Source organism: Malania oleifera, chromosome 11, assembly GCF_029873635.1.
Source record: "Malania oleifera isolate guangnan ecotype guangnan chromosome 11, ASM2987363v1, whole genome shotgun sequence".
Taxonomy (NCBI): domain Eukaryota; kingdom Viridiplantae; phylum Streptophyta; class Magnoliopsida; order Santalales; family Ximeniaceae; genus Malania; species Malania oleifera.
Genome location: NC_080427.1, coordinates 56,624,438 through 56,644,386, shown reverse-complemented (window position 1 = coordinate 56,644,386; position 19,949 = coordinate 56,624,438). Strand labels below are relative to the sequence as shown.

Here is a 19,949-nt window from a genome sequence, read left to right as displayed (position 1 = left end):
ATACAATATACATGTATTGAAAATAAAAGTGCGGAAAATAAATTTACCGAAATATAAAGAACACGCACGTTATATTATCGGGGCTCGGCCAACTGTGCCTACATCCCCGCCTCTTGCTCACAAGCTCAGGGATTCCACTAATGGCCCACTTAACAGGTGGAGCGGCACCTAATACAACTAGGTCAATTAGCACAGGGCTGACCTTAACCTTTACAAACTCTCATTGCGGGGCAGAGAAGGCCCTAGGTCAAATTCACAAGGCTGACCCCAACCTGATCCTTCCGGGTTAGATCAAACCCCCTCAGCCCACGCCTGGAAATACAACAGTATTTTTCACAAAATAACTGGTAAAGTTATAATGCTTTGATGTAAAGCAGATATGTACCAAATACACACAGTATAATCAATCAACCACACATCAACAATGTAGGTAAATGTAAGCTTAGTGATGTGTATTTTTGTGCAAGTTATACTTAACAAGATATGATCGTTAATATGCTCAAGAGTTTTTTAATCAAGCTATTTCTTTGAAACAATATATATCAAATCTCAACAATAATCATGGTTTCAAAGATGCTGCAAATATTCAAAACAACTCAAAATATTTTCTTCAATGTAATATGCTTAAGAGTTGCTTAAAAGAATAATATAGCTTGTAGAAAAATATTTTTGCACAAAAAAAATCAAGCTATAGGAATCTTTGCAATGACAATGCAAAGATCCTTAAGTTAATAAGTTTTTCCCAACACTAGATTTATCAAATAAAAATCAGTGGGAAAACTCTTGCTTGACTTCCAAAAAACAATAACAATTAATCAATAAAAACAATGGGAGTATAAGCAATAACACTAAGCAATAACCCAAGCAAGAACTCTCACAAGGCAAAGATTAATCAATGGAATGAAGGTATGAGAGTGTTTGGAAGAATTATAACCAAAATGGGATTTTGGGTTTGAGAGAATTTTGGCTAATGATTTTCTGCTAATCTCTCTTTAATCCACACAAATGAAGCCCTATGTATAGACCAAGACCAAAATATAACTGTTGGGGACCTATTGGGTATTATTAAAAAGGTTTCAAATGGTTTAAACACAATTAACCCAACTTAACCCATTTTTACCTCAGTTAAATTAATTTTAGCCCTGCAAGGTTCGGGTGGTTGAACCTTGGTTCGGTCGCTCGAACAGACACAGTAATTAAAGGTTTTTAAATAGGTTTGGTCACTTGAGTTATAGTTCGATGGTCGAATTAAAGTTAGAAACATTTCTTCGTAAATTCGGGTGTCTGGTCATAGGTTCAGTAGCCCGAACTCGTGTGTTCGGTCGCCCGGGACCTGATTTGAAAGTGAAGGTTTAGTCGACTGGGTTGGTGAAAAGTTCCCTTTAAAGGGTTCGGTCGCCTGAGGACGATAGGGTTATTTTAGATTCGGTCGCCCGAAGCTTGGTCAGACTGTTGACTTCTCAACAGTTCGGGTGCCCGATGAGTTTTGAACTCCTGATGTTTGGTCACCCGACCTCTCACATACTTACCCTATTTTGTCCAATTTTATTTCAATTCTTTCCCCCGATAATGTAAGTGATTATGGGGATTTTGTGCACAATGTGTAGGAACCTAGGGTCTTTTCAAGTATGCCCAAAAACCTGGCGTTGATCGACTGAAGGTCAACCGAATGGTGCCCTAAAGTCATTCGGTCCCTATGTTCAAACTACGGTCTTTTTGAGCTTACACCTACATGCATGACATGCAGAGATTATTACAAACCATATCCCTAGTTACTATTACAGACTCATATTACATTAATTGACTTTACAATATGAAATATAGAATCATCAGGGTCTTCAGGCTTCACTTCAGGTTGTCGCATGTCATCATATGAGTATTTGCCAATAACAACCTGCACACAATCTTGGCAACTATTAAATACCCGAGTATTTGTCATAATCAAAACAGGGTATGACCCATGGGGTCAACAAATTACTCGACCAAATATGTTAAGTTTCTCTTGTTTGTTAACATTAAAACAAGATGTTAAGCCTTGTAAGGCCAACACTCCTAAACATTGAACAAATAGTTTTAAAATTTTATCATAGAATTTAAATTATTCGTTTTGTCGTGTTTACTTACCGGTTTTCTTAATTGATTTTATTTGGGAAAAGTTAATAGTCTTTCCTTTTATAGTATCTACCGAGGTTATTTAGTCTTAATTCAATTATCAACTCAAGTTTTTCAAAAGATGGTGTGAAATTTTGGATAAGAAAAGCCAATTATAATTGAGGACACTATTATCTATCATAATTTTGTTTGAATCGTGGGAAATTTATTTGTAAGAAAAGAGTTGTTCTTCACTAAATTCTACACTAATGATTGTAAATAAACCTTCGAGTCTCACACAACTATCCTTGTCTATCTTCGTGCAACAAAAAGTGAATGCTCTACAAATTTTCCTGCCAAATGAAGCCAAAGGGCTGCAATAGGCTTAAAATTTGTAGAGCATTCCAAGGGGCTGCAATAGGCTTAGATGTGTATTTTTTGGGTATGAAATTGGAGAATTGAACAACTAAATACCCTTTCTTCATCGTTCTCCCCAAAAAAAATGCATGTGATTAGACAAAGCTAACGAAGGTGGTGTTTGTGCCGTAGTTTTTTTATTTATTTTTATAAATGATGATGTTTGAAGCTCTTTGAACAATCAACTAATCTATCGAGATAACAGGTCTATCCCTCTATCCCTTCTTCGTTTAAATATTGAGGTATTATCTTAAACGAAAGGTCGTAACTCTCAAAACTCAAACTCTAAGGTCGCGTTTGGTCTGTGGAATTCCAATTTTTTAGGAATAAATTAATTTTAGTACGTTAGTCACAATTAATTATACAAAAAGCTATATTGTTACTATAAAACAAATAATAATATAAAACATTTTACGAATCCATAATAGGAATAGACCATGAATAACTATTCTCAAATTTCATCATAGGTTTGGGCCTTGGGCTGTCATTGGGTAGTGATGGGTTGGGCGTCAATCCGGCTTCAACCCATTATGAGCTTTCAATTATCGGAATAAGAGAACCCCAATGCTCTTAGGTAAAATTCATTTTACTTCCTATACATTTAATTTGTATAACCCAAAACTTGTATTTATTAATTTTTTAAAAATTACATAAATTTTCCTATAATTTAATAAAAAATTACTTAACTATTTTCAAAATTAGGAAAAAATAATAGTACCGTTAATTTTTTTTTTGGGATATATTAAATAAAAAAACTATTTTTATAGATCAAAATTCCCATTTGAATGCTCTCAAATATACAATGAGAGATTTAAAATATTTTTTTTAAAAAAAAATTAATTAAAATATGTTAATATTGATTAAAAGCCGGAGGTGCCTCTCGCCCCTTCGCCTAATTGTGCTTCATTTAAATACATTCTTGTATATAAAAATATTATTTTATATAATATATTGATTTTTGTTTAAAAGAGAACTATAATAACTTTTCATGGCTTTGGAAACCATAAGGTGACTTAGTGATTATAATAAAATCACAAGAACACTAAGCGATTTTTGGTTAAATCAGTAGAAATTTATGTAATTTTTTCTTAATTTTATTCAATTCAAATTGTCATTTAAATTTATTTAATAGTTGCGGGAATCCCCTTTATTTTGAATCAATTTATTCATTTGGGGTTTCAATATTATTTCACCGTATGATTATTTCAGTGGATGAAAGAATTAGTATTTGTAGCACAATATCCGTGAGTGAGAATCAGCAAAAACTTAGTAAGCTTTATGCAAGTTGAGAGCAAGAGGGAGCCTTGAGAGTTTGAGAGCAATTGAGAGAGATTTGAATGGTGAATTTAATTCTTGGTAGTTAAATCAATTGAATTTGGTGTATTTATAAAAGTGGAAAAGTATCTAGCTTGTTCCCCAAGTTAACTTGGAGTAGGGTCCAAGTTTTAAATAAGTTTGAGCCCCAAGCAATTGAATTTTTCAAAATATGTTCGTTATGTATTTTAAATTCTGCCGCGTGGCAGTTCATTGTGAGGTTTCTATCAGTCGCCTATTAATGTATTACTCATATTAAATACACAGGCAGTAGGCTGACAGTTGCCTGTCAACATGGGGTCAGGCGCCTGTCACTGAATAACTTAGTTTTTAAAGACAATTGACTAACAAAACTCAATCAGTCGTCTCAAAATACACTGTTAGTCGCCTGTCAAGTCCTAGATAGTTGGCTGACATGTTTCCGTATGTACATTTTAAAATCTTTAATATGATAGTAGACTGTCCATCTGGAGTCAGTCGTCTGGCCAGTAAAAAATATGGTTTCAAACTTAGTTTTGTTCTCTCTCTCTTTGCCTACTTATTTCTTGGAATATCAATTTGTTTTCTTTTAAAAATATGTCCATAGATTTAAAAATAAGGTCTCTAAGTCTTGTTTTTCCTAAGAGCTTCAAAAAGAAGATTCATACTTGAAAAGTACTTGAAGTACTTACAAGGCTTGTCCTAATGATTTATTTGGCTCTTCTTTCGTTTGAATTCTCTTTATTGCTGAGCTTCAATGTTCCTTGATCCTTGTGAGCTTTCAAGATATATCATTTTAAGGTCTGAGCTTCATTTGATCATTGATTTTTGACATGAGCTTTCAGGATTGTCATTTAATCATTTGTAATCCACTTTGCCTTCATTAATTGAAATATCACAACTTTGAAGCATATTAGATAGCCTTACTTTGTTATCATCAAAATCAAGAGTCGTAAGCCTAGTTAGGCCAACATTTTTTAAACGGGAGGGTTGGCATGTGTGTGACTCATTTAACATTGACTCGTTTATGACCCAACTCGTTGGCGACCCGCCTGAACTCGGCCCGCTCGCCCGTTTTGCCACCCCTACTACTACCTTTCAGAAGGTCGTGCACATCTATGAGAAGGGTAGTAGGAAATACACTATGGTGGAGGAGATGGAATTGCTACATAAGAACCAGACATGGGACTGGATGGAGCTTCCCGCTAGGAAGCTGGCGATTGGATGCAAGTAGGTATATAGGAAGAAGAAAGCAGATTTAGAAAGAGAAAAAGAGATGTACAAGGCTTGCTTGGTAGCAAAAGGATACTCGCTGAGGAATGAAGTAGATTATGATAAAATCTTCACTCCTGTGGTCAGACGCAATTCCATCAGGGTAGTGTTGGGACTGGTGGTGCAACATGATATGCATCTGGATAAATGGACGTAAAGACGAAGTCCCTCCATGGTGATATGGATGAGCTGATTTACATGACATGGCTAGAAGGGTTTGTTTATCTAACCTGGAGATGAGCATTTAGTTTGCAAACTAAAGAAGTCATTGTACAGGCTAAAGTAGTCTCCAAGGCAGTGGTACAAGAGGTTTGACGCCTATATGCCCCATATCGGCTACAGGAGGTGTGTGAGGACATGTCTCTCATATTTTTGTTGTTGTATGTTGTCGATATGCAAATTCAGATTTGAGCCCTATGACATCTTAAGACCATACAGTTTCTGCTTAAGATAAAGCTTGTTCGTTAACGATTTGGACATATACCGACTTTTCAGTTTCAACCAAACTACCGCCGGTGATTCCTTATCCATGACATGATACATCACGTCATCAGCCAGACAATGTCTGATTGTTGCCACAAGCTTTGCTTCTAGTTCCTTTCTATTTATGTTGCTCATGCCTTCCGACTGCTTTTCGTATAACGTGTCATGCTGCACTAATAAATCCTTGACCCTCCTCAACCATATTCCAAAATTTCTAGATTTGTCTAACTTAACCATATCAAACTTCGCAGAAGAAATCCTAGACATTACGAATACTAGTTGTTGAGAAATGTCCGCCAATTATGATGAATACTAGTGCTCTAATACTAGTTGTTGAGAAATGTCCGTCAATTATGATGAATATTACGAAAAAACAAAGAGATAAAAAAAAAAAACAAGGAAAACATCCTAATTTAACATGGTTTGGCAGTATGCCTACATCCACAGGAGTGAGCGGCTACTAAATTTCACTATCATTAAAAGAAGAGTTACATCATATGTATTTAAACTAACCCTAATTGTACAGAGGTATTAGAAATATTCCTTAAATACCCCTATACCATACCGCAAGGTCATTGCCCCTGCACCCCCAACCCATTAATCGTCTAAGCTAATAAAACAATAAATTTCAAACCGATGCCGAACAAAATCGTTGACAGTTTTCTTCGGGCAAACTTCCTAGTTTTCTTCACCCTGCTTTCTCTGAACTGTGTTCCACTCAATATGAGCCACATAGTACAACACAAAATATCAAAGTGATGCTAAAGAATATTGTGACTTTTCTTCTTACAATCTATAAATCAACAATATTGAAGTAATTTCCGAGTCTAGTTCACAAAACAATAAAGGCTAATCGAAACAAGAAGACAAAAAGGATAAGCTCAAAGGTCAAAAGGCAAAAGAAAATTTATCAAAAAAGAAGGTACTCTGACAAGATAAATGCTTTAGCAAAACTACTTTTTAAAAGTTGTTTCACAAAGTTATTTTGAAATTATGCTCCATTATCATAAGAAGACAAGGGAAGAAGAATTTCCATTATTGCTGATCGACAATTGAAGACACTCCAGTGTCTTTAGTTCCTCTTTATTTAAAGGAAGACAATTCAGAAGACAAGGTAGATCAATTTTGGTGGAGATCTTCGATCAACACCAATAGATCACCTTTCCTTCTCTCTCATTCTCATACTAAATATTTGTATATCTCTATCCCTCCTACAAAATTTATATTTTTGAATGAATGGAAGCTCAAAGGTATGAGAGCTCTCGCCTGTTGTAATTTCAACAATTTTGTAAGCTTAATACAAGTTATCTTCCAAACTGTCTAAAATAGATGCAATATAATCTTTGTATTGTATTCAGCTCAATCCTTCATACTATTTTAGTAAAATATTGGGCCGAGTTTAATTACAATTCAATTAAAGGAATGAAGAGTAATTACTGGATTCCATTACAAAGTATCCATTGCTTCGAATTCAAATTTTTTATCTGCGTTTCTTATTATTTTCATGTCGTAGGCTCGCCAAGACTTGGGTCCTTAACTACCAAAGATAAAGTTTATAAAACCTAACTAATCCCAAGTTCAGTAGAAAGTGAGGTAAGTCGAGTGTCGATCCTCAGGGACTTAAAGCGCAGTTATCAAATCACTTCAAAATTAATTTATTAAAGCCTTGTGTGAAAAAAAGTAAAAAGATGATATTTTGCAATGGGTGAAATCGAAGCACCTATAGGAAAGCAATTAAACGAAAGCATGTAACTTAATAACTACAGGTCAGCAATTAAAGTCTATGTTACCCTACTCCTACAAAACGATGCTTAGGCTTGAATCAGACGATGGACGTCGTGCCTCTAACTACGCTCCTTCAAACTTTGATAGAAGTACTAACCCAAGAATCTCAGGCCAAAGCAGGAGAGGGTCATTCGAGGGCACAGGGTAGCAAGGGCGCACCAACCGTCCAGAGTACGGTCGGGAACCGGAGTATACCATATCTCAACAATCACGAACACCTCCGCGGATCTGTAGCCAACTATTTCCCTCTGATTGAGACGTAATAGTGCTTATCCTTATATGCAGCCTTTCATCATACACACAACAATATATCAAAGCAAGTAAATGGAAAATAGTAACTTGAAAGCAGTAAAGGAGAAAGCAAGTAAAAAGATCATCCCTTTAGTATTCAGAACGGCTATCACTAATGCTAGAAGGTACAAGAGAGTGATCGTGCAATATACACGGAGAGCACGTGAACGCCGCCGATTGTCACAAGTCGTCGGACATTTCACACACAAATCGAAACAGGAATTCAAATCAAATCTACTCCTACTCTAACTTGGCTCTCACTAACATCTTAGGTCTCTTACTAACCTAAGAGAGGCCAAAGAGGAACCCAGAGCTCATGTTCGTAGCGAGTACTTATAGGCTCTAGGGTTTACAAAGTTTTTCTCACAGTTTAGGAAAGTTTGTAGCATATCTCGCATAGAAGATCGTCGCCGCCGACCAAGTCGCTCCTATGCTCCCCTTGTGTGTGCCCTAGTCGAATCTCACGAAAAATAAGGAATTTGAATCTTCTGTGTCCTCGACTAAGTAGCACTTCGGGGTCTTGCTGGTCGAGTTGATGGTCGAGACTTGCAGGATCTCGTTCTTCAGGAATTCTCAAGAACTCGACATAGTCGCCCCTCAAGGTTTCTTAGTCGACCACTTGGTCAATGCTGTTGACCTTATAGGTCACGCCTGATTTTGATAATGACAAATACTCCTGTATTTAATAAATATTTAGTTCATGTGCAGGTTCATATTAGCATATCATCAATGGCACTAGAAAGCTTAAAGCTTGAAGACCAGTTAATATATTTAGTGGTCTATTTGGTCTGTAATAGTAATTAGGACATTTGGTTTGTAATAAGCACACACAACACATGCATGGTTTATCTTGCAAGCTCAAACCAAATCATAATACAAAATGACCTTAGCATAACCATAGGGTATACCCTTCGCTCGACCTTCGATCGACCGACATCGGATTTTTTCGGTGTCCTCAAATTGGACCCCAAGTGACCCTAAGACACACATTTACACATATGTTTGTTAAGCACTTAAATAGGGCTTGTTTGTTTCGAAGCGGGACTAAAATGCACATATGGTGCACTTTCGGTCGACCAGCTAAGCCAGTTCATTTTGGCCTGGTCGACCGAAACCTCTCTGGGTCAGCTGATTGACCAAGGCCCTAATTGACCGAACTAGAATTGTTCAAAAAGCTCCGGTCGACCGAAACCCTCCTTGGTCAACATTTTGACCACCTGATCGACTGGGCCAGGTAGTTCAAAAAGCCCTGGTCGACCGAAACCTCCCTAGGTCAAAAGTTTGATCATCTAGTCGACCGACTACTTTTGTACTCCAACTACCTGGTCGACCGGAGGGTCCTCGGGAGAAATCCCAGCAGTCTGGTCGACCGAACCAGGTAGTTCAAAATGTCCTGGTCGATCGAACCTTGGAAAATTGAGAAATCGCCCTCTCCTAGTCGACCGAGCCCTTAGTTCAATATTTACCTGGTCGACCGAAGCATATGTGTCCTGGTCGACCGAAACCTGTTCTGGTGGACCGGATCTCTCGGGTTGCCATCATTTTTACCAAAGGTTAAAGGTTTTTAAACAAGGTTAAATTAGTTAAAATGTCATTAAACTTTTTCAACAATCCCTAATAGGTCCCCAACGGTCAAATATTTTTGAATGTCTATATATACTCTTTCATTTGGAGAATTAAGAGTGATTAGCAAAAACCAAAAATCATATTTCTCTCTCAAGCTAAATACCACCTACTGCTTATACTACTTCCAAATCCACTCAAACTTACCTACTTCATCTCAGTATCATTTGTAAGTGTATTTGAGTGTTATTGGTTTGAGGTTTTGCTCTCTCATTCTTTGATTGTTTGAATCGTTTTTCTCGAGAGCATTACCTAAGTATTCTTAGGGGGCTTTTCTCATAAGCCTATCCTAAGAAGATTTTACTGAACTTCAAAGTGTTGCATTCTCATTGCAATATCTTAGGAAGTTTGTATTTGTTTTTGGCTTGCAAAAATATTTTCAAACGTACTCAAATATCTTGTGGTATTCATATCGATATATTTGTAAAAAGATATTTGTGTGTTTTATATTAATCTTTGTGGCAATATCCATTCAAATCTACATCATTTGCTGAAATACAAAGATTACATAGATCTTGCAAACCAAGCATATACACTATTCACGTGATTGACATACTCTGCTATTTGGGATATTTGAATATTGCATGATATCTTTGTTTGAGTTTCTTGATTGAGAACATCTAAAAATACAAAGATTGCTTGTTGACACTCTCACGTAGATATAACACTGATAGAAAATATATTTGAGAGTTAAACTACTTAGACCATACTGAGCTTACATTATTAAATCATCTTGGTGTATATGATATTGTGCGCATTAGTGGTACAAATTTGCTTTACATGAAAGCACCCATACATTGTACCTTTTGATTGTATATTTGAGAGATTCCAGGCGTGTCCTGAGGGGGCGGTAATCCAGTCCGGTAAGGATTGGTAAAGGTTGTAGGTCAGTCCTATGATAATTTGACCTAGTTTGTATAGGTGCCGCTCCACCTATTTAAGTGAGCAACTTATTGTGATAATCCTTGTGCTAGTTAGTTAAGGCAGGGACGTAGGCAGTTGGCCGAACCTCGATAACATATTTGTGTGTCAATCTTCTCTTTACTGCTTTCTGGTGCTTATGCAATTGATTAAACTGTTTTATTTAATTTTTGATATTACTCGCACTAAATTGACCATAGGATTGTGGACATACTGCTGTTAGGAGGAATACCTACAGGATAGATTTTAAAAATACCAATTCACCCCCCCCTCTTGGGATCACGGTAAAGCTAACAAATGCTCTCAGTAATTCTGGGCTCATGAGACCTCCGTATCTCGCCCTGGTCGCCCTTGAGCGTTACATGGTCGATCACTTGGTTGACCTTTGCAGCATTTCAATCTCATTCTGAACTTCGGAGTCTGTAGTGGAAGATTAGGTTGCCAGCTGGTGTTGCTAGTCGCACCACTTGGTCGAACAAAGACTTCCTTTCTTTTAAGTTGCGCATCTGATTTGAGCTTTGTGTGTCCCCAACTTCTCCTTTAGCTTCTTGTATACCTAATTCCTTGGTTTTAACCTGTATTTCCTAAAAAGACCAACAAACCTTGTATAACTCCGAACAAGGATAACAATGGGTAAATACACAATAAAGTGAGGATAAACAAAGGTAAGTGAGGGTCTAAAATCATGCATTTTAGGGACTCATCATCATGCTATGTTCATTATTTATTATTCCAACCCCTAGTTGCATGTCCCTAAGTTGCCCCTAATAACTTGGACCTTATGCTAGAATATGAATACAATCAAAAAACAATTAGTGACCATTAAATTCTTTATTTTGGAAGATAAAAAAAATTAAATGGTGGACGCAAATGAAGCTCAGCAATCTCAACCAAAATGCTATGGAAGATCGGTTCAAGCAAAATTCTTCTTACTTCAAAAATATTGACCAAATAGAGTTTCTACTATCCAAGGCACAGATTCAGGCATAATTTGCAGAGTCAAAATCTCCAAAATAAATTATGAAAATATTGAATGAATCAATGGCAAATTATTCATCTAACAAATCTTTGCTCCAAGACAATGAAAACGATTGTTATGGAATTAATCTCTCACAATATGATTAGATTCTCTTTCGACACAACAAAAAAAAACAAAACAAACAAACAAACAAACTTTGTAGTAAAAGTTAAAAAGAAAAAGTAAAAGTTCTTTGACAGAATAAAAGTTGTTTTAGTAAAGTTATTTTTAAAAAGTTGCCCTCATAAAGTTACTTTTAAAATACACTCCATTATCGCAAGAAAACAAAAGAAAAAGAATCTCAATTACTGCTCATAGACAACTAAAAATATTCCAGGATCTTTTCTATCATTTATTTAAAGGAAGAAAATTTAGAAGATAAGGCAAATTGAATTTGGTAGAGATCCTTGATTAACGCCAACATATATCACTTTCCCTTCTCCCTCATTCTCTTACTATATACTTATATATCTCTTTCCCTCTTACGAAATTTATATTTTTGCATGAATGGAAACTCAAGGTTACAAGAGCTCTCACCAATTGAAATTTCGACAAATTCTATAAGTTTAATACAGATTATCTTTTAAACCATTATCTATTTTCTTAATGAACAAAGTAGGAAAATAATAACAATGCAGATAATGATTTGGAAAATAATTTGTATTAAACTTACAAAATGTCAAAACTATAATTGGCAAAAGCTCTCAGCCTTAAACTTCCCTTCATACAAAGATAGAAATTTTGTAGGAGGAAGAGAGAGATACAAATATTTAGTAAGAGAAAGAGGGAGAAAGGACGGTGATCTATTGGCGTGCTTTGTTTTCTGAATTGTCTTCCTTTAAATAGAGGGTCTTGTCTTCTAAATTATCTTTTCCTTTAAATAGAGGAGAGCGGAAGACTTTGGAGTGTCTTCAATTATCGAGGAACTATAATTCAGATTTTTTTTCTTTATCTCCTTGCAATGATGGAGCATATATTCTAAGTAACTTTATTAAAACGACTTTCTAAAAATAATTTTATTAAAGAAACTTTTTATTTAATAAAAAAACCTTTACTTTTTCTTTTTAACTTTAGTTGTCAAGTTTGCCTTTTTGTATCAAAAGAGAATTTAATCATATTGGGAGATTCCATAATAGTATTTTTTTTTTTCAAACGCTTTATGTTACAATAAACTTAATATATATTATAAAATTTAGAAGTTAGAAGAGTCTACTACGAAAGTACAATCTAGGGTCGTAACTAAAATTTTTCATAAACAATTATTCAACTCAACAACAGCCTACCTCTCCATACACATCCGAAAAATTGTTCTATTTTGAAATGTTAAATTGACTCCCCTTCTTTTGAAATTTAACTCAACATTTGTCCCATATTTTGAGAGCTTGAAATTCAAATATTAAATTTGTATAAATTTAAATTATAATTTAATGTGAAATGATATGAAGCAATTGGTAATAAAATTTCACAAACACCAACATTAAGTGTTGATATAATCTTTAGGCCAAAATATTCTAATCTCTCGTAAAGACGAATATCTTTTCTAAAATTTTAAAAATTTTAAAAATCTCCACTAAGTTCACCAAAAAAAAACAAACATCTTTTTCTATTTTGTAAAAGTATAAGTTTTTGAGAAAAAAATTATATCCTTTTAACAAATCTAAAGAAAGATTTATAAATTTAAGGAAAGTCATTAAATTTTTGAAACTTGTAGAAATATATTATCTTTTCACAAAATCTCATAGAAAATTAATGTCTTTTGCCCTACTCTCTATTTACCATCCAAGCTATTGTAGCTCAAACATACTTGAATTCAATAAATAATAATTTACAAAAATAATATGTTTTTAACTAAATAAACACTGCACCACAAAAATGTGTATGAATAACGCGTTTTGTATACAAGTAGATAACATGAGAGTTACTAAGAGGATTAAAAATTACACATTTTTCTTCACTTTCTCACGTCTGACTTGTTCATCTTCGCTATCGGACTCATCGTCGCTGTCGCTGTCGCGGTCGCGACTGTGATCGTCGTCATCGTCGGAGGGGGGAGAAGGATCAAGGCGAGCGGCATCGATGGCCCACTGGATCACCTTCGCAACTTCATCCTCGTCAGCATCGTCGCTGTCGGAGCGCGGCCGATCAAACCGATCCGGACCGCCCGATCCGCCGGAACGCGGATGAGATTCGGCGGTGGATGGAGATGAGGAGGGGAGCGAGGCCTTGAGAGCGACGAATCTGGCCAAGAGATCGTCGTCCTCTTCTTGAGGTCGTCGCATCTCGTCGGATTTCTCTACGGTTGTTTCCGGTGGCCGTTGCGGCGGATCTGGTGGTTTTGGCGCTGCCTTCCGAGACGAAGAAGAGGAAGAGGGGGATTTGAGGGCTCGGAATCGACGATCCAGATCGGGGTGGAGATAGGAGGGGGAGACGCGGGACATGTGGGAGTCGCGGGCGAGGTTGAGAAGCATCTCGTCCTCGGCGGCGCGTAGCAGTTCCTCCACATCGTCTTCCTCTCTCCTCCCCGGAGCTGGCCCCTTCTTGTGGTTCATCTCTTCGCTCTTTCGTCTTCACTGCTCACCGTGGCTGCTCTCTGTATGTGATTCCAATCAAAGAGGAAGATGGATCTATATATCTTTTATTCTTTTTCAATATTTGTGAAATTCTCGAAATAAAAACAAAAAAACAAAAAAAACAAAAACTATAGCAAAATAAAAGTAAATATAATTTTAAAATTTGTAATCCATTCAAACCATTGAATTAGAATTGCTAATACTTCAAGAATCTACGGACAACCAAACGGTAAAGATATATGGTAGGCCCTACTGTTTTTAAACTCTAAATCTCCATCCCTCAAAATTCATCCCATCAATCTTTTGGATTTCAAACTAGTTAAAATTTGTTGTTTTTCTAATACTTATAGAAATTTTGAAATAAATAAAATAATTGATAAAATAATAAAAAATTAAAAAAATTTTGATTCATTTAAACAATTGAATTAGAATTTTCAATATTTCTAGACTCAAGTCAATTATAAGGTAGAGATAGTAATCCTATCAAATAGTGCTTTTCACTTTCACCGGAATTTCAAGCTTGTCGAAGTTGAATAATTTTTACAATATTTGTAAAAATTTTGAAATAAAAAATAAAATACTAATTAAAAAAATATTTTATTTTTTTAATTTATTCAAACAATTACATTAGAATTACTAAATATAGTAAGTTCTGTCCATTAATGCTTTCAATCTCTACCAATGTTTTAAGATTTATCCATTCCCATGTCAATATTTCTATATACTTCAAGCTTTTGAAGTTTATCAATTTTTTTTCAATATTTATGAAAATTTTGGAAAAAAATAAAAAAAAAAGTTTTAAAATTTATTCATTCAAACTGTTTAACCATAATTACAAATACTTTCAAAAATTCACAAGCAAACTCAAGTATGAAATAAAGTAAAACTTTTCCCAAGTAATGCTAGCGGGAATCGTGAATGTAATGGAGATATGTCCCGGGGGTTGGGTTGGCTGAACGTTTCACTGATGCATAAAAGTCGTGTCCGTATCCAGATTTTGCCCTGATTAGTAAGACCTGTGGGCGGAGGATGCTGATCCGTAAGTCTAGCGCTGCAACAGGGGGTTTGAAGGACTCATTGGTGACTGAAATTTTTATGTAATAAAAAAAAAAAAAAAAAGTAAAGTTTCAACCAAGTAATGCTTTAGACCTCCACCAATATTTTAAGACTTATTAATTAAATTAAATTAATAGTCAAGAATACGAGTAAAACATTAATAGTGAATAATATCATTCTTTGGCAGACAATTACATTCCTCGTACTCACAAAATTATAGAAAATGTAGGCTCTTGTACATTACTTAATAGGTCATAAATTAATCAATTGGTATCCTAAAATTCTTAAAAATTTCCTATCCCTAGTACTCATAGCCTTTGAAATTGAGGTACTTTCTTATTCCTTTAATTTGGGAATTTTTTTCAACTTCATCATTTTAAAAAATATGAAATTAAAAATATTATGGAGGGAAAAAAGTTGACTTCTCCCCGCATTTACATTTTAAAATATAGATACCGCCTTTTCTTTAAAATAAAAATAAAAATAAAAGTCACACATGTCACACCAACTAAGCCATTAACCAAGCAAATATAAAAAATTTAAATAAAAAAGAGAGAAAGAGAGATATTAGTGGCACTTAAAGAAACACTAGTGGCCCCCATTATTTTTTCTTATATAATAAAATGACATATTTAACTATGTTTGACATAATGGGATGATGAATTTGTCTCTCCATTTTTTGTTTGCTTTTAATCTAGCAAGTAAAACTCAAAAGATAAAATTATTATTCAATATTTTGAAAATAAATGCAAAATATCAGGGATTTTTTTAGTGTCACTAACATTTCTAGAGAAAAAAAAAAAAAGAAAAGGAAAAACAATCCACTGCGGAGAAAAAGCTTTTACCCTCAAACTTAAGTAATAATATAAAACAATTAAAACATACCTTTGTTTAAGAATGAGATTTGGTTTCGATATTTTTCTAAATTTGGATGTGATATAATATAAAATTGTATTCAAATTCATCCAGAAGTACCCAATACCAACTCTAAGGTCCAAAATCCTGTTGTAGCTGGAACCAGGAGACGTAGCTGGAGATAATGAGCTGGAAACGCGTTTTTTGCAAGTTGTGCAAGTTGTCATTTATCTCCATTTATCTCCATGATTGTAACCTCTCAATTTCTGATTTATTGTATTAAATTGTAATTAATTATCAGCCCTATAAATAGAGAGTTGTGGAGGGTTGTAAGATGTACAAGAAAGGCACAAAGAGCAGAGAGAAGAAGGAGAGGAGGAAGAGAGTGAGAGGAAGAAGAGAGTTATATTTTTCGGCGATTTTAGTGAATTTGTGGTGTGCTCTGTGGACGTAAGTCGATATTGATCGAACCACGTAAATTTCTGGTGTCCATAATTTTATGATTGCTCACAGGGTCCTAACAAGTGGTATCAGAGCTCGGTTAGAGTAGGAAAAGCCAGATCGCAGTTGTACACCAAAAACAGAGCTCTATCCAGTGGCTCGAAATTATTTTTTGAGGCCACCATCAACTTCACCTCACTAAGACGAAGCCAAACGTGTGAACCGAAGCTCGAAAGGAGCTCAGACGAAGCTACACGCGCCTCGCCGGAGCAGGACGCCTCCCCACGCGTCGAGCACGCGCCGGTGACCTGACGCTCACGCTCGCCCACTCGACCTCCTTGCCCGAACCATCTCAGCCCGACCCGAAAACCTGACACCGACCAGGAAACCCAACCCGGAACCGGTCCCCGACCCGCCGCCTCAAAACTTGACCACGTCAACAGCGCTGAGTTAGCGCCACGTCATCTGACACACTAGCAGGTGGGCCCTAATGCCACGTCAACAGGTGGGTCTCACTACCACATCTGCGTTTACCAAGCTTGACCTGCACTTTGATCGAGCTTTTCGGAGTCGATTTGGGTTCGTTTTTCAAACGAGTTGAACTATTTTTAAGGTTTTCGACCGTTCCGGATCCAACCGTATTGTCCATTTAAGTTAATTCCATCTCTAGATCAGTAAATCGAGATGTCGAACGAAAAGAGCTCAAAAATCAAAATGTTCAATGGCAACAATTTCGGTTTCTAGAAGATGCAAATAGAAAATTATTTGTTTGGGAATGAATTACACTTACCATTGAAGGGTAAGCTAGCATCTATGAAAGAGGACGAGTGGGAGTTGCTTGATCGAAAAGCTTTCGGAGCCATCAAAATGATGTTGTCAAAGTGTGTGGCATTCAATATCAAGCATATATCATCCACCAAGTCTTTGATGGATGCGCTCTCTAATATGTATGAGCAGCCTTGAGCTGCTAACAAAGTACATCATATGAAAAGATTATTTACTATGAGCATGTCTGTGGGTGAAAGTTTTAGCAGTCATTTGAATAATTTAAACGAGTTTTCGGATCAACTCGCCTCAGTTGGGATAGCATTTAATAATTAGATTTGGGCCCTATTGATTCTCAGTCAGTTGCTTGAAAGTTGGAATAGTGTTGTTACTGCAATCAGTAGCTCCACAGGAAAATTAAACTTTGTATACTATGAGATCGTCAGCGTGATTTTTACGGAGGAAATGAGAATGCAGTCTAACCATGGCTACACTTCGAGTTCAGCCTTGAACATGAAAAGTCGAGGCAGAGGAAAAAGACATGGACGATCAAACAACCGCGGCAGATCTAGGCCCAGACTATCTAAATCCAAAAATCTCTGAGGTTTTCAGGACACAGATTCCCAGAGCACAAAAATTATTGAGTGCTAAAACTGTGAAAAAACTGGTCATTATAAGAACCAGTGCAGAAGTCAGAAAAAAAAAATACGAGACGAGAGCAAAGACAGAAGCAAGTGTTACTTTAGAAAATGATGATTTGCTGATTTGTTCTTTGGAAAGCAAAAAGGAGTCTTGGGTATTAGACTCTGGAGCTTCATTTCATGCCACTAGCAGTAGAGATTGCCTAGAGGAGTATACATTAGGTAATTTCGGTAAAGTATATCTAGGGCAATGATCAACCTTGCGACATTCTCAGTAAGGGGATAGTGAAAATCAAAATGAATGGGTCAGTATGGAACTGAGAGATGTCAGGTATATTCCAGACTTGAGAAAGAATTTGATCTCAGTCGGTCAATTGGCAGATGAAGGATATAACACATTTTCATTGATGATGAATGGAAGATTTCAAAGGGTGCATTAACAATTGCTCGAGGTAAGAAAAATGGTACTCTTTATGTAACTCCTGATACATGCATGTCTGTTACAGTTGCTACAGGAAATGATGATAGCAACTTATGGCATCAACGACTCAGATACCTAAGTGAGAAGGGACTCAGGGTGATGTAAGGGTAAGTTGAGTGATTTACTGTCGGTGAAGATTGACACATGTGAGGATTGCATATTTGGGAAACAGAAGAGAGTCATTTTCCAAACAAACATCAGTACCCCAAAGAATGAGAGACTTTAGTTAGTCCATTCAGATGTATGGGGACCAACAACAATTTCATCCACAAGTGGAAAGCATTACTTCATTACGTTTGTCAAGATCAAGCGCTATCGGTTCTTCTAAAACTAATTGGTGGTAGAAAAGACGCAATTTTTTCCTTTAAAGGGCAGCACAGAGCCCCACACTAAGCGTCGGGTGGACATGAGGGGCTGCACCAATTCTAAGCAGGGGTGCCGACGAGCTGGCACGCCAAGCACTATCGAGCGAGGGCCCACTGCTACGATCCCTCACAATAGGTTGACATTTTAAGCGGTGCAGCCCTAAGCTTAGAAATTATAACTTAAACGGTTGACATTTTAAACCCACACACATATACATATATTCATAACATAATCCATTTATCCATTTAACTCATAAAAATATGGTTTAATATATATTCCTCTTTACCTGTGTTTTTGAACTACGCCAATAGGGATCTCGAAAAGATACCTGTAGCGCTCACCCGAATCCTGAATCAAAAACCTTAGTTTAATCAGATAAGCCTATAATAATATACTATTTATGCATTTTTTTCAACCTATAAACTTCAAATAAGCATTTAAAACCCCAAAACTAATAATCTTAACCCTTACCTCAACTTTGGAGCGTTTTCCGAAAAGCCCAATTTAGAAATTTGCTCTGCTAGATGTGTAGAAAATCTTCCTTAGAGCACCGTAGTGGTCTCTATTTGTCGATTCGGGTTGAATCCAGGCTGGATTTGAAAAGAGAAGGGAAAGAGGATGTTTTAGAGAGAAAAAATCGGAGGAAAATAAGTTTTCTTCGCCAAGAAGCTTCCCTAGTTCCTTTTATACTCGAGGTTGCCACGTGGCCTCGTCGACAAGAAGACAAGATTCATCGACGAGTCACAGACGGAACTTCGTCGACGAGATATTGCGTTCGTCGACGAAACTTAAAATTCGAAATTCACTCACTCGGGATCTCTTTGTTGACGAGAGACTAAAATTCGTCGACGATCTCTAGAAGAACACATGTCGACGAAGACAGTATATTCGTCGATGAGGTCTGTTGTTCTTCTTTCCAAAATTTTCCCTTTTTCCCCTTTATCCTTTATTTATCTATTCCATTTATTATTTTTCTAATTATTTAATCATTATAATTTTCTGGGTTGTTACACCCTCTTTGCTCGTATGTTTTATAAAAGTTTAAAACTGTATTTAAAAGTATGAATTTCAAGCATCAAATTTGAACAAAAGTCAATACAAATTTATACTGTATTTAAAAAAAAAAAAATCTATAAACATGAAAATTTTTTAAAATTTGAATTTCAAACTCCAAACACAAAGTAACGGGAAGAAAAGAATTATTGCTAGATTTTTCATTCACTCCATACGTAATATTTAAACTTTTACACCATCTTATATTTTCTTGTATTGAATGCAGTTTTAAAACATAGTTCCATACTTTCCTATATAGAATAAATAAAATAAAATATGTATTTGTATGAATTTGGATATAATTTAGTATAATTTTATATGATTTGTATTCCAATCTTTCAAAAATATGAGGTTCAAAAATTTAAAATAAAAAATTTATTGTTGCGTTTGAGTGTATGAATTTCGGACCTTAGATTTGAACTTTGGATTTAGATGAATTTCAATACAATTTTATATTATATCTTATACAAATTTAATTCAAATTCAAATCTAAATCCAAATGCTATCAAAATATTGGTAAATATAAT

General features: G+C 35.7%; 1 protein-coding gene across 1 annotated transcript; it reads right to left on the bottom strand.

The window, feature by feature from the left end:
- Nucleotides 1-12,981: 12,981 nt before the first annotated feature.
- LOC131168506 (uncharacterized) lies at nt 12,982-13,983 on the bottom strand. Its single transcript, XM_058127989.1, has one exon. The coding sequence runs from the start codon at nt 13,741-13,743 to the stop codon at nt 13,132-13,134; it is 612 nt and encodes a 203-aa protein (XP_057983972.1). The 5' UTR covers nt 13,744-13,983; the 3' UTR covers nt 12,982-13,131.
- Between the last annotated feature and the right edge of the window lie 5,966 nt (nt 13,984-19,949).

What these genes read in the sequence shown, in the direction of transcription:
- LOC131168506 (XM_058127989.1), bottom strand. Translation starts at nt 13,743, where the DNA reads ATGAACCACAAGAAGGGGCCAGCTCCGGGGAGGAGAGAGGAAGACGAT.